This window comes from Aethalodelphis obliquidens, unplaced genomic scaffold, assembly GCF_003676395.1.
Source record: "Aethalodelphis obliquidens isolate GAN/ISIS:26980383/991018 unplaced genomic scaffold, ASM367639v1 scaffold22, whole genome shotgun sequence".
Classification (NCBI taxonomy): Eukaryota; Metazoa; Chordata; class Mammalia; order Artiodactyla; family Delphinidae; genus Aethalodelphis; species Aethalodelphis obliquidens.
The window spans coordinates 26,508,304-26,523,394 of record NW_020837966.1 but is presented as its reverse complement, the minus strand read 5'-3'; the positions used below and the strand labels follow the sequence as shown (position 1 = coordinate 26,523,394).

Sequence of the window (15,091 nt, the reverse complement as noted above, 5' to 3'; positions counted from 1 at the left end):
TTTGGTAGATAAGAACATGTTGTCTCAAGAACGTTCAGTAGGAGTCCTTTGTTATTATATCCTGTCTTGTGTAAAGGTGACTTTTACTGTCATGTAAATTAAGCCTTCTATCAAGCACATTTTGTTTTTTAAAATCTGTAAAAACATTATTTTAGCAAAACTCACCTCTACTTGTGTAAGTATGTAGTTGTGATCCTTTTGTATTTAATAGTATTGAGGGACTAAATTTCCTTCTATGTAGCCCAGAAGTCAGACTAATGGTCTCATGATTAGCCTTAAAATAACTATCAGAAACTTTCAGGCTGTTTCTCATTAGCGCATTATCCCAACCAACCGTAGGAGGAGGATACAGAAATCTATAATTGAGTTTTTTTTAAATTAATGAATTTATTTTTTAGTTTTGGTTGCATTGGATCTTTGTTGCTGCGCGCGGGCTTTCTCTAGTTGTGGTGAGCGGGGGCTATTCTTCGTTGTGGTGTGTGGGCTTCTCATGGCGGTGGCCTCTCTCGTTGCGGAGCACAGGCTCTAGGTGCACAGGCTTCAGTAGTTGTGGCACGTGGGCTCAGTAGTTACGGCTCGCGGGCTCTAGAGCGCAGGCTCAGTAGTTGTGGCACAAGGGCTTAGTTACTCCACGGCGTGTGGCATCTTCCTGGACCAGGGCTCGAACCCCTGTCCCCTGCATTGGCAGGCAAGTTCTTAACCACTGTGCCACCAGGGAAGCCCTATAATTGAGTTTTTAATGTGATAATTCCTTAGTTTACTGTGAAGATCGTGGTAATTTCTCACTAGCACATAAGTAAAGCTTTGTTTAGTTTGCTACTGCAAAGACTGAGTTGCTGGTTAGCTTCCACAAATAAGGTATGCTTGCTTTGTAATTTATGTTAGGAAATGTTTAAACAGGGTGAAAGAGCAGTTTTTACAGGAGCAAAATCAAGCAACCCATTTTCAAAGTAGAACCAAATAAAACTAAACTGACTGAAGAACAACCAGTAATGAGCTTGGGAACAGGTAGGTTGAATCAAATTTTTAAAAAACAAAGTGAAAAGCGTATTTTGTGTGCGTGTGTGAGGAGTCAGGGCGCACAGCTTTAAGAGTATTTGCGGGGTCTTCCCTGGTGGCGCAGTGGTTGAGAGTCCTTCTGCCGATGCAGGGGAAATGGGTTCGTGCCCCGGTCCGGGAAGATCCCACATGCCGCAGAGCGGCTGGGCCCGTGAGCCATGGCCGCTGAGCTGGCGCGTCCGGAGCCTGTGCTCCGCAACGGGAGAGGCCACAGCAGTGAGAGGCCCGCATACCGCAAAAAAAAAAAAAAAAAAAAAAAAAGAGTATTTGCGCAGGATGAACTTTCGAGTAAAGCTCTAGGGCTTAGCAGGGTGGAAGCTGTATCTGCAGGGGGAAACAAGGTTCATCACTACATAATTGCAGGGACATAAGTAGAAACGGGCCAGAAAATATAAATGTTAGAAAAGTGGAACGGAATTTCCCAGACCCTTTGACTTAACACGTGGTTTAGTTAAGGAAGTTGGCAAAATCTTCAAATATGAATCCGTGCTACAGAAAACTTTTAAAATTCAATAATCAGAGCCGAGAAGACTTTTTGCGTGTTAGTAGTATGCTGTCACATTTGTTTCTTAGCCCGATAGCACTAATTCTTCACCTCCGTGAGTAACTTTGAAGGTGACTTGGACCTTGATCCTTGAAATAGAAGTGTTGAAAAAGCGATGTCTGGAGAAAGGTGAAATCACAATCACACATCAAAGGCTGTAGGAGTTATAACTTCAAATTTTATGTTTCAGTTGTACCAGCTTTGTGTTCACACTCAAACTCTAAGGGTAGGATCTACCGCTTGTAGGGTGGAGTGGCATTCTGATTCCATTTATTTTCTGCTGAAGCTGGCGAGTTGAATGAAGATTGTATCTCAGGTGACAGGATTCGAATGAAACAGGACAAACCTGTAAAAGCTGCAACCTGAACATGTCATTGCAGAACTCTGCAGTGAACGAGATGGGACGGGGCTTGGGAGACAAACCACACACGCTGCCTCTCCGTGCTGGGCAGCGCAGGAGATTGAAGGGAGATCCGAGGGGAGCAAGTCCTTGCTGGCTGGAGCTCACGTTCGGGGAGGGGTGGGGGGGTCGGCGTGGAGCGCCAGTTTGTTTATAGATGCAAGTACGTATCTGTCTTGGGCTTGCCTTATTATGGAAAAATTCTATGGACATACGCTGCACTGAATGGAAAATTACTCACTTTTTTAAAAAAGTTATCAATTATAAAGTAGAAGCATTGGTTTTGAAACTAGTCATTTAACTGGAATTTAATCACGACCTAGTTCCCAACATCAGATGGTAATTATCCTTATTTAGCAAAGCACAGAGAAAAATCAGTGTTTGTTAAAAGAGCAACCACGGTGGGCACTGCTCTCAGGAGGGGACAGGTTTCACTACCTTTGGATAGACGAGTTAGCTTTTGTAAAACATTTTCAACTGTCTTGAAGGACTCTGACCGCTGGGCATGAGAACTAATCTCCCTGTTGGTGATTCCTTTGCACTGCAGGTAGCAAGATGCAGGTCCCCCAGGGGACGTGCAGGAGTGGGAGCCTTACCATGTGCTACAGTGCTCGTGACAGTCTGCTTGGCAGTCACTTACAGAGAAGAATGAACGGCTGGCTACTGTATGAACCCTCCCCCACATCTGTTCAGGTAGTTCTCCGTTATCATTAATCAGGTAAGCATTTTTGGAATTAATCTGGTAGGCAGACCAGTTATACTTTAAATTGGTCCTAAAGGAAATATATAATTGGAATAGCTGTTGTTATGACGCAAAGAAATGTCTAAACGAAAGCCACCAGCCGGTCACTGTATTTATTCTGCATCATTTATTAAATATTATTTTTATATCTGCATTTACAAACTTTACTCATTTCAGAACTCTGCTTTCAATACATGTTTAACTTTTTTTGTAGAGAGAGTCTCTTGTAAAATGAGATCCAGGTACAAAACTAGGCAACAGATATAAAAGTTTCCTTTCATACTTTTTCATCCATCAAGAAAAGAAATAATGTGACAAAGAAATAAAACCCAACTGTGGCTCTTTCACAAGAATAACATGTCAGTGTTCAAACTATGAGCTCTAATGGGATAGATCATATTTCATCTTTATATGGATGGATATAGTTTAATACTTCTTAGCTACTGTAGCATGTTGGTTCAGATGAAGGAAAAAAATCAGCTCTACTGTTTGGACTAGACAATCTAGAGCCCATCAATTACTCATTTCTTGATAACGTGACACCAGAATTCACCTAGGAGATGACATTGATTGGCTAGCAGTATGCATTTACCTCAAGCGTGGCATAAAAAGTTCCCTTTAAAAAATTCACTGACTTGGCAAACTAAAGTCTGAGCCTCCAATTCAGCTCTCTTACTTAAAGAAATAGTTTAAATGATCAATTCAGAAGCCTTAAAGTATCTTCGAAACTAAAGTTGCTTTTCTTAAAATGAATGCTGACTTGACAGTTCGTAGGCTTGGAGCACTGTCACTGCGAGACAGAGGCACTGGTGCCGCTAGCAATGAGAAGTAGTATCACCACAGGCTAATTATATGGTACAAAATGCCCGGGGGCCTGAAACTCACTAGTAATATGATTTTGGCAGCAGCATCATTTGATATTTAACCATTTATTACATACTATTAACACACCAGCTTCAAAGATGTGCACTCCCCTTAGGATACTCAGGAGTTACAAATTTTTGTGATTGCATAATTGGTATTGCACAGTTCTATAAAAAACATAAATACTGGCTATTCTAGTTTTAAATACAAAATACATGTCATATACTTTTAAATCTATAATGTGGTTCAAGTGCAAATCAGGTGCTTTCTTTAGTCCTTCCAAAAAAGGCATTTTTAATATTTTTGGCACAAATGAAATTTCATCGTGCCAACAATTCTAATTACAATACATATATCCAAACCTTGAGAGTAGCAGTCATATACATACGGTATAAAACTGAGTATTTACAAATATACTAAGCATAAATGTAACCTCTGTGGGTGAATCAGAACGAATTAGCCACACCCACACTAAAAATAATTTAAAAAGGTAAGTACGATTCCTTTATTTCATTTGCTTATGCTGGTTGCTGTGGGTTGACGTTCATGTGAGGAGGATGTCCTAGAAGACCAATTCTTTGTTTCTGCTTCCTTTGTTCTGTCATCTGGAAAGTTAAAAAGTTTCATCATTAGACCCAGACACTTCCTGTACGTCAAATCATATACTCAACCATAGATTACCTCTGTGGTTATGGTTTATACTGAAACCCACTTTCTACAGTGTACTGTCAGTATATCAAACACAGAACTTCAAAAAGGACATCTTCCTAGGCAGAATGGGGAATTCTGTGCCTTAGGCAATGTGACATCAGAAACTTTGCTTTCTACTTGTTTCATAAAGGAACAAAAGAACAGTTAAAGCACAAGATTCTTGATCATTTCCCAAGTCCACTTCCAACTGATAGCTTTGTATGACAGTAACAACACACTGAACTGTCAAGAAAAGCAGTGTGTTTAAAATCCTAGGTTTAAGAGAGATTAAGTCCACCGTCTTCAGGGGGTCTTGATTCCTCTCCAGTGACTCTTGGGCCGTTTTGATCTGTGAGAAAAAAATCACACAGCATTTCTAGGGAGATGAGGAATGTCCTCTCCTCTGAGGTCCAGGGTGACTAAATGACATAATCATGGCCTGGCACTCAGTGGTGACTATTCCTTGCCACCTACAGACACTAAGGTCAGGAAAGACCATTTCCTAAGGCTGGTCGAATGAAACAGTGCTTTCCAAACCCAGAACAAGAGGTTGGTACCGTTTATTTCGGCTGCCGAACTAAATCAGTTCTCACATTGACAGGTATCCAGCTCTGTTCTGGCTATTTCGGGGCATAATTAATTCCCTGCATTCACACTTCTCATAACCCAGGTAGTCCTAGCTCAGGATTTGATGCTGGGCATCAAATATTTTGGTACAAAATATCCTGAGAACATAAAATAAGATGAACTTACCTAGGTTCAATTTTAACGCATAGCCGTTTTCCTTTCATATCAAAATACTATTTTTAGGCTCCTGTGAAATGCCTTCAGTTATATTTTAGAAGAGAAGATTTACAAGGAGTGAATATTTCCGAAAGGCAGCTTTTTATACGGCCTTTTATAAAGAGCTGAATTAGGGTGTCCCAGCTAGCCTCTGAAGTTTCCTTGGATGAGTGACAAGTCGTGAAGGGAGGTGTCACACCCTGTACTACACAGATTCAGCTGCGGAAGCAGAGCCTCACGTGACCCGTGGAATAAATTCACAAGTAGATGGTAACGCAGTCAGTAATTCAGTCATGTCACTGCCTGATACTTCATGTCGCTTAGCCCCAGAGTCTCACCCCCTGACTAGCCCCTCGGCAGGTAGCCTTGAGAGGGAATCCAGTAAAACTTAACTAAATTTAATAATCGCCGCATTCTCACAGATTTAGGAACCTTGGTGCGCTCACCCCGTATTGACAGATACTTTATTTAAAGATGCTGCGATTTTTCTGCTGTTGAAGTTGGCCATTAAAGCTTTCCCTGAAAATTTTCCATAAATAACTACGTGCACTTGAGATGACCTTTTATGTACCTGCATCTTCACGCCTGTTTGTCGGATCAGCTTTTTGTGACTTTTCAATCTGTTGGCTCTTCCTCCTCTTAAGCTTAAGGGCTTCTAAACTGGGTTCCTTATAGCAAATGAGTCTTCAACTGAAGGCACACCTTCCTTCCCTCTTCGACAGGCTATCACCTGATAGCCCAGTGGAGGTCCGATTCTGATTTTCCAGGGTTGTCTTCTTAAAATAACGATTGCATCACTCTCCCTGCATCACAAACCTTAAAGCTCCCTACTGCTGTAGGTTAGTGGCCAAAACCTTCGTTCAGGCAGTCATATTCCTGGTAATTTCAAGAACCTAGTACATACCTATCTAATTTTGTTTTCTGTTTCCCTAGAATAATGGTTCTTAAACTTTGGCGTGCACCAGAAACACCTAGAAGGCTCCTTAAAACACAGATCCAAGGGCCCACAAACAAAGTTTCTGACTCAGCAGGCCCAGGGTAGGGCTGGTGAGTTTGCATTTGTAACAAGTTCCCCGGTGATACTGGGGTTACTGATCTGGGGCCGCTGCTGCTGTAGAAGAGCTCTTCACTGGTTATCTCAGAAACAGGCCAAGATCACTGTGGTTATATTTTCATATACTTGAATACTTAAAAAAAAGTATTTTGGGTAAATGTATTATTTTTCTCAAAATAAGACCTTGGAGAAGATTCTCTGCAGTTGAGCAGGTGGTCGGCACACAAATCTGACTGCCTGGATTCTGTTCTGATCGACCATGGCCTTTTTAGACAGAATGGCTACCATTTAAGTGAGTAATAAATGGTAAGGAATTGGGCAACTGCTTAAGTATTGGTCCCTTTTGGCAAGGTCATCATCCGGTGATAATGATATGGGAACAGTAATGAAAACAAAACCCCCTAAAGGACTAAATCTGGCCTACAAGAAACCAAGCTCAACACTGCTGGTCAGTTAAGTTTCCCTGGCCCCTTAGTACATATTCTCACATAACTTCTGGCTTTATTAGCTCAATTCAACCTACTTAGCTATTGGTCTTCATAGATTCACATGCACTATATATGTTATTTAAGGCATCACCATTTTCTGTTACTACTATCTATATCAAAAGAGAAATAATGACCAAAGTCTATCCTTAGCATATTCTCACAATGTATTCTCTCTGGACATCTGAAACAAAACTGACTAGATAAAAATATCCATCCGGGGCTTCCCTGGCAGCACAGTGGTTAAGAATCCGCCTGCCAATGCAGGGGACACGGGTTCGAGCCCTGGTCCAGGAAGATCCCACATGCCACGGAGCAACTAAGCCCGTGCGCCACAAGTACTGAGCCTGTGCTCTAGAGCCCGCGAGCCACAACTGCTGAGCCTGCATGCCACAACTACTGAAGCCCACACGCCTAGAGCCCGTGCTCCGCAACAAGAGAAGCCACTGCTCGCCGCAACTAGAGAAAGCCCACGCACAGCAATGAAAACCCAACGCTGCCAAAAATAAACACAATAAATTAAAAAAATATATATCCATCAGATTCATGTCTAAGGTGGTAACTTCAGTCAAAATTCTAATACAGAAAAAGCTACTTTGATTAGTGTGAAATGTCCCATTTGTAGTAGATACATTTAAAATCCTCAAAATCTACATTTAGCTAAGAATGAATATTTGAAGCAATATCCTTCTTCATAATCTATATACAGACTAACTTGAATTTCAGCATTCCTTCTTTTGACTCAGTCTAAACAAGAAGCAAACGATATGGTAGCTTTACAAGTCAGATGTAGCCAAACATCTAAAAGATCTTCCATGAAAATACGGAGCGTTGAGTGCAAATGGGCAAAATTTACTCCACCACTATCGGCCTCCAAACGACTGAGGGCTGGCATAGCAGGGACGGTTCATCGACAGCACATGAAAGCCGCAACCTGCTTTCCTGTCACAGTGAGGTCGTGGCTACTCAGATTCTAAACAGCCCAGAAACTCCAGTCATCAGAATTGTGCTTCACAGTCCTATGAAATCAGCCACGCTCCTAACGAGGAGCCTAAGATATTCAGAAATAAAACTGCAGCATCTCTTGAATGCAGTTATATTGGTTTAGTATAAATATACAGATATCCACACTCCTGATCCTTCGTGTGCTGTTCCTCTCCAGTTCATCTGGCAAACGCTCAAGCTTTGAAACCAAGCTCCTGCATTCCCACCTCTGAGAGAGTTTCCGAGGCATTGACTCGAATCCTCTCCCTGTGGTCAGGCTGAATGAAGTGCTCCCTTTTCTCCACTCCCAGAGCAATCTGTTCAAACCTCTGTTACGTACTTACCATGTTGAATTATAATTTATTTGTTACTTGTTTGTCTCCCACTCTAGGCTGTTAGTTCCTTGAAGAAGGAGAATTGGTTCTATTCACCTTTGTAACCCCAGTACCTAGGGCTGCACCTGGCAAATAGGTTTCATAAATGATGGTTCGAAGAACAAATGACCCAGAGGACAGTGCCATTCCTCGAGCATGCCATGCGTTTTCATGCCTTTGCTCATGCTGATTCCTTTCCTGGGATGCCCCCTGCTGCATTTTTCAGCTAGCTCAGAAGTCACCTGCTCGTAGGACTGTAGACGCTAAACTCCTCCGACCCTCTAAGGCCTCTCACGGGACTGCCTGCCTACTTCTCTGTGCTCCTTTGTTCACAAATGAAACTCACTTCATTCCTCGGGCCGTGGAACTTCTCCTACTGTATCCTAACATTAGAGGTCTGCTTCTTTCTGGATCGGTTACAGCATCCTAGATGGCAGGTGTTACCAAAGGCCTCTCTTTTGTGGTTCCGACACAGTGTAAGGACCACAGACATTCAAGTAAGGCTTAATATTCCATTCTTCCAACTGTGGGGAATTATTCTATTCTTTTGTTCTTCCTTCCTTCCTTACGCAGTTACTGTTAACAAGATGATAACCCTCTTGCGTGAAAAATGCCAAACATGGGCTTCCCTGGTGGCGCAGTAGTTGAGAGTCCGCCTGCCGATGCAGGGGACACGGGTTCGTGCCCCGGTCCGGGAGGATCCCACATGCCGCGGAGCGGCTGGGCCCGTGAGCCATGGCCGCTGAGCCTGCGCGTCCAGAGCCTGTTGCTCCGCAACGGGAGAGGCCACAACAGTGAGAGGCCCGCGTACCGCAAAAAACAAAACAAAACAAAACAAAAAACAAACAAAATGCCAAACACTATCGCATGCTAATATGACATGAATTTCAAGCACTACTTCTTTTCCTACCAACTACAAATAAGGGTCACTGTCCTATAGGAAGCCAGTCACATTTTCAAGAAAGTGAACCCTTCTCTCAATATAAAGAAAACATGCAAAAAAAATTTAAGTTCTTACATTAGTTCTCCGCCTTGGAATAAGAATGTAAGAGAATCACATTTAGTATTCAGAATCTCTTGGGAGGGGAAACTTCAAGATGAGAAGCATCATTAAGTAACACTTAGAACAGCAATTTTAATTAACTGTTCTTGGCAGTAATAGAAAAACCACTAACCAGGATTTTACTAATATCCTTGATAAGAACTTTTTCTCCTCAAACTGGTATTTTAAGAAAACAACAACCAACGAGGTCAATAACAGTTAAGATTAAATCCCAAGACATTCAGCTGTCTTTGCTCCATTATGCTGGTTTTTGGACCATTAGATCTGCAAAAATATCTAAGTGATGAAGCAATTTTTGTATTTTCCAGCACTTTTACCAGTGAATGGTATTCTTTCATAGCTGTTTTAAAAAATATCTGTCACAGAGTTTCTTGTTCATTAATCATTCATGGAGTTTTTATTTTTTAATTCAGAATTTTTTTCCCTTTGGAGGGCAGGAATTCTCACAATGACCATTTAAGAACCAGCAGTTCTCTGACCTGTCTGCATGGCTTTTTATGCAGAACAATTTAAGAAATCTTTAGGACTGGTACACACCAAATTTAATAAAATTCAAATCTTTTCAACAAGTTGATTGTCAAACAAATGCTTTACAGTTTTGTTACAAAATCAAAAGAAAATGTTGACTAATTCCTTCTGAAAAAAGCAAATTTTCCCCAGCAAAGGCAACAATGCTGAGTTTTTCCTGTGATTCTGGTCACCTTAAAACCTAAGCAGATCAATGCTGGTAAAGGCACTGGAGAATATAGTACTGGTTTCCTCCAATTTCTCCTTAGCCTATAACATCTTACAAGAAAAAATGGTCCAATTTCAAATTCATTCATAGGGGAAAGGTTTTCTGAAGGGTGGTTCTAACCGTTAACTTTAAAACCAAAATGTAAACAGAGCTGAAACCAAGCAGTTTAAACCACACTGGTTTTGATGTCACTTAATGAACCTTAGTCCATATGTAATCAAGTTTACATAGTTTGTTCAAGCCAAAATTTTGGCTTCAGAGAAACGATTCTAATGCCAAGTCTCTGATCAGTGGTGTAACATGGCAATGACTGTATCACTCCTTAACGTTTAAGTGCGTGATGCGACTTCTGAAACTCTTTAACGTTCTTAAAAAAATGAATGAGAATTTAAACAGTCAACCATGAAAGGCAAACAGGGTACAGTGACAAAACAAAACAAGGGAAAATAAAAACACAACACACGCACACAAAATCAAACCCAGACTGCAGGACCAGGAGTTCCAGCCTGACATTTTCAGGTAAAGTTGGATAAATTTCCTAAGAGCCTGCCGTGAACCTGAATGTCCTCACGAAATAAAATGAGGGAATTGGGTGCAGTGCCATCTGTGGTCTTGGCTACCTCCTATACCTACGATTCTCTGTGCAAATTCCTCAGCTTCAGTTCGCTCCTTAGACCGGGTTCACTGGTTTGCACAGTGTGCATCACTGAAGCAACTTCAGAACCACCCTCAGGGAGCGATTCAACACACAGGATCCTAAGCATTGAAAGGACAGGCCCGGCCTACAGAGAAGGGCTCGAGCGGCATTTACTACCCCAGAATACCCAATAATAGTCTGCTTCAGACATGTTTACAAACGGCACTTTATAGAGCGCTAAGTACTGCCTTTATTTAGGTCTGCATGAGATCAATTTTTGTAAGATTTTTTGGCATCTAATTTAAAACATCTGATTTAATGGAGATTCTCGTAGCCACAGCTCTCTCAAAGGGAGAGGAAGGGAACTTGAGCATTGCTACATGCCTTACGGAGCTCGCCTCGCTCTTCAGGGGGGAAACAGAAGCAGCTGTAGCAGACAGTGTGCTCATGAATCAGTGTAGTCCTGTGGAACATTTGTCAAGTGTTTCACAGCGGGGGTAAAAAGTTAATAAAATAATAAGCAAAGTAATCTAGTTAGATCTTCATTAGTTTTACTTATTTAGGTTATTACTCATTTTAGGTGGCTACCAAGCTCAGTGCTGTAGACAGCCTTCATAAATAAGGTCTTCTGTTCCCATTAGTCTTCTTATTTGTATCTTAATACATGTGAAAGAAAAGAACTTGAGGCCAAATGGTACCTTGGGGCTCAGTTTGGAATAATTTAGTTGGAACAGAAATACAATTCAAAGTGGGCTTGTTAAAGTGCCACGTAAACTACCTCCAGGAAGAGCTGACGCCAGCCAGGGCCTTCACTAGCTATTATGTACCTAAGAGGAACAAATCACCTGCGGGTAGACCTTACAACTTACCTCCAGGCCAGCCCTGCCTGATAACTACCGCTGTGCAAAATTTATAATCTTGTCTACGGAATTGATTAAAAGCTTTCAGCACCCCGTGCGGGAGGCTGAACTGTTGCCGCGTTTGTGCAGGATTATCCCGGTCAGCTACGGGCAGAGCACAGGTCCTCCCAGCAGGAGGTCACCACCTGGTAACTGAGTGCTCATTTGAAGGGGGTCAAGGGCGGGGCAGGGGGGCTCTGGAATATACAGGGTTTGCTGCAGACTTGCCCCCTTCGCCCAGCTTAGTTACAGGGGCAAAGCATTTATCTTACGGACAGGGAGCAGGATGGGGCAGCGCATCTGTAGACGGCTGAGCTGGGTGAGTGCAGGGACGCGGCCGGCAGAGCGGTCACTGTTCACCCCCAGCACCCGCCACGCCGCCTGGACTATGGGAGCCCCTCAATAAGGATTTGGCCAGTGAATGAACCAAAAGGGGCTCTTCCTTGACTGTGGTTTATCCCAGGATGCTGGATTTCAGTATCTGGGGCCAGGGGTCGATAGATCTGAGGGCTGAAAAGCAAAACCAGAAACAGCCTTTAATCTTTTGTCAGTGAAGAAGAGTCAGGAGTACAGCTTTGCACATTGTGTTTTTCTGTACAGCACTTCATTGAAGTAGTTTGCATTTTCTCATTTTCTGGTTTTGTTTTTCATATGAAAACCTCGTCCTGAGCGGCACTGAGAGTAGCGTCATGGGCTTATCCTGTCAAAGGGCAGTGAAGGGGGAGTGGAGGGGAAACTGATGGACTAAATGAGTTTGTCCTCTGTTGCCCGTTTCCTTGTCTATCCAGGTGATAAACTTCAGCATTTTAACATGAGCACTACTGATTTTCTCACCACACCTGGTGTGTATGGTAGTGGGTGTGTGTAGGCAGGTGGGGTTTCTTTTACCTGGTCCTTTAATTCTGACAGCTGCCCAGAAAGATTAGTGACCAGCTTCATGGTGGACTCCAGCTTCTCCTGCAGGCTCCTCAGCTCATTCTGTTCTCCTTCCGAATCGCTGCTGACCAGGGACATGGCTCTCATCCTTGGGAACCAGTCAAGGTTTCTTTCCTGGAATCCACATGAAAAAAAGAGGGAGTCACTTTGAAGAGGAGAGACGACAAAGGCAGTCTTATCACACCATCTTTTCTTTGTGCCGTCTTTCACCAGGCTCTTCCTGATTGCTGCAGAACTAATGTACTGTGCTGTGTTTTTTTAAACCGTTCAGTAAATATCTTTTTAGTTGAATATAATTAAACTCTCTTAATTCCTAGAAGAAATCACTTTAACATATGAGGAAAAGTGGGTTTCCAAACAAGATTCCTAATCTCCAAATACGACTACTGCCACTCCATCTGTGATCTTTGCAAATGACACAGCTAATGAGATTGGAGTTTTAAAACTGTGTTAAAATATATGTAATAAAATTTACCATTTTAATCATTTAAGTGTACAGTTCAGGGGCATTAAGTGCATCCACATTGCTGTGAGCCATCACCACCGTCCATCTCGGGGATTCATCTTCCCCAACTTCAGCTCCATCCCCGCTGAACAGTAACTCTCCCACCCCTTGGCAACTGCCTCCTGTTTGCAGTCTGCGGCTTTGACGACTCTACGTACCTCATACCGTGCTGTATATTTTTTAAAGCGTTATACTTGGAAAATCATCTGCAAACACTCTACAAGTACATGAATTTTAAGATCCCGAGTGTTCTGGGATCGACCAGATACGTGTATGGGTGTGTTTGCTTGGTAGAGGGTTGTTAAGAGGCTGAAAATGGGGAGCGGGTTCAGTTTCCCTCTTTGTGAACTTATGGACACCACCTCTCGACTCGTGTTTCCTTTTCCTTCGGGCCTGAAATGGCTGGTGGGTGCTGTCAGTTGGTATAAGAAAGACCCATTCAGTCTCCTTCCCTGTCTGTCTCCTCCCTTCGTTTTGATGCCTGTAGCTCACACCTGTAAACAGCATTTCTCACCGCTGGTTAACAGGATGGACAAGCCGCCTCCTCCCACCTCACTTCTTCCTGCCCACATATGCTTTTCTCATAAAAAGTACACCTCCTGGGTGAGTTCTGTACAGAGAGGCAGGAATGAACTGTAAGAAAAGCTTCATCAGCCGGAGGTAAGGGGAGGCACACTGACTCATTCCACACCCAGCTGGCGTCACATCTCACCTGGGCCATTCGGATCCTGTCGGGATGAATTCTAATAAACATCCTAACACAAATCACGCCCACCCCACCAACACACACACACACAGAATTTGCTGTTGTTGCTCTGTGTACACCAGAGATCAGCAGAATTTTTCTGCATAGTAAACATTTTCTGATAGTAAATACCTTTGGCTTTCTGGACCATATGGTCTCTGTCACAGCAAATCTGCTATGTAGCCCCCAAACACCCATTTGTGTAGAGTATACACAAATGAACGGGGGTAGCTGTGTTCCGATAAAACTTTATTTACAAATGCTGGTGGAGTTGGCCAACCGCTGTCATATACAATAAAAGGCATCAACATACTCAAAATCAAGAACAAAATACCACAAGACGTCTAAATTTTAAAAAGCAACATAACTAAACCGTGTCTTGACCTAATGCAATCTAGCAATATAGAAGCCAAACAAGAACTAGTTGAAAATACTACAAAGAAGGCATACCACGGTGGCACGAGGTGTCCCATCTACTAGAGAGCATTTGCTTAAGACGTGTGGGGAGTCTAGTCGGGACTCACTAGCCTGCCAGCATCCTGAGAGCAGGAAACACCTTAGTACAGTGACTGGAACACAGCAGACCCTTGATAAATATCTGTGGAAGCAAGGAGTGATAAAGCCACTGTCTCCTAGGCGGGCCCTGCTAACTAATGCTTAAATGGTAAACCTCCATTGCTTAGAATGACTGCTGGAGGAGGGAAGTGATGCTGTTTACCTTGCTGTGCCACACACCCTGTGATCAACACTCCCTTCCCATGTGCCCCGATGTTAGCCTATACTCGTTCTCATCAGCCTCCCACCGCAGACAGAGCAGTGGGCAAAAGGATGTTTGACAAAACACCCCATTTCAAAGACGACCAGCCTAAAACCCTGGAGCGTTGCCACGTCTCATCAGTTTTCTGCTGTGCGTCTACAGCGAAGAGGAGAGAGCAGACATCTGAAAACATTTAAGCACAGTGGCGACACTGAAAGGCAGCTGAGGTCACCTGTCACTGATCATACCACTGCCCCATGTTAGTCCTTCACACGTCATCCCACCTTCCCACCCTCAGGGAAGAAGCCCCTGACTGCTCGGGGCACACGGAGGGGACAGGTGGCTGGCGGTTACTCACTCTCACTAGGCAGCGTGGGCCCCGTGACAGAGGGAGAGATGGGTGGCCAGGCTGATGGGCCACGGGCACAGCTGCAGCAAGGCCGGCCGTGTACCCGAGACCGGATACCCACGGGGACGGCTGCAAATATCTGCACGCTGACCCCTGAGGAGAGCGAGGTGAAGAGGAAAGATCCAAAGTCCCACTTAAACCGTCAGACTCAGGAGCACGTGGACACACCACCAGTGGGGCTACGACAGAATGTGACGTAGCAGGGAGTTCAGAGACCGCTAAGGCCTACCCTGCATGGTAACGCAGCACGTGGCCCCGGGAGGGAGGAAACAATCCCTACGTTTCAAAGGAGATCCCGCGGCTGATCTGGTGTTTACAAAGTGTAAACTCCTATTACTGAGTATATTTGGGGGGAAACATTTGATAGCTCTCTAGATTCAAGTCAGAAGTACAATAAGCACTCTCGGAAGAAAACATTTAAAAAA

At 43.4% G+C, this 15,091-nt stretch overlaps 1 protein-coding gene across 6 annotated transcripts in view; it reads right to left on the bottom strand.

Moving 5' to 3' along the window:
• Positions 1-2,857: 2,857 nt before the first annotated feature.
• Positions 2,858-15,091, bottom strand: part of ITPR1 (inositol 1,4,5-trisphosphate receptor type 1) — a 318,999-nt gene continuing 306,765 nt past the window's right edge. For 4 of the 6 annotated variants that reach the window (XM_027121455.1, XM_027121457.1, XM_027121454.1 and 1 more), the window contains 2 exons: positions 12,203-12,364; positions 3,730-4,214 (listed from right to left, as the gene is read on the bottom strand). In XM_027121455.1, coding sequence (XP_026977256.1) covers positions 4,128-4,214; positions 12,203-12,364 — 249 coding nt within the window. In that variant the 3' untranslated portion in view covers positions 3,730-4,127. Of the gene's footprint in view, positions 4,215-12,202; positions 12,365-15,091 lie in introns of all 6 variants that reach the window. The other 2 variants (XM_027121458.1, XM_027121453.1) reach the window with 1 other exon arrangement.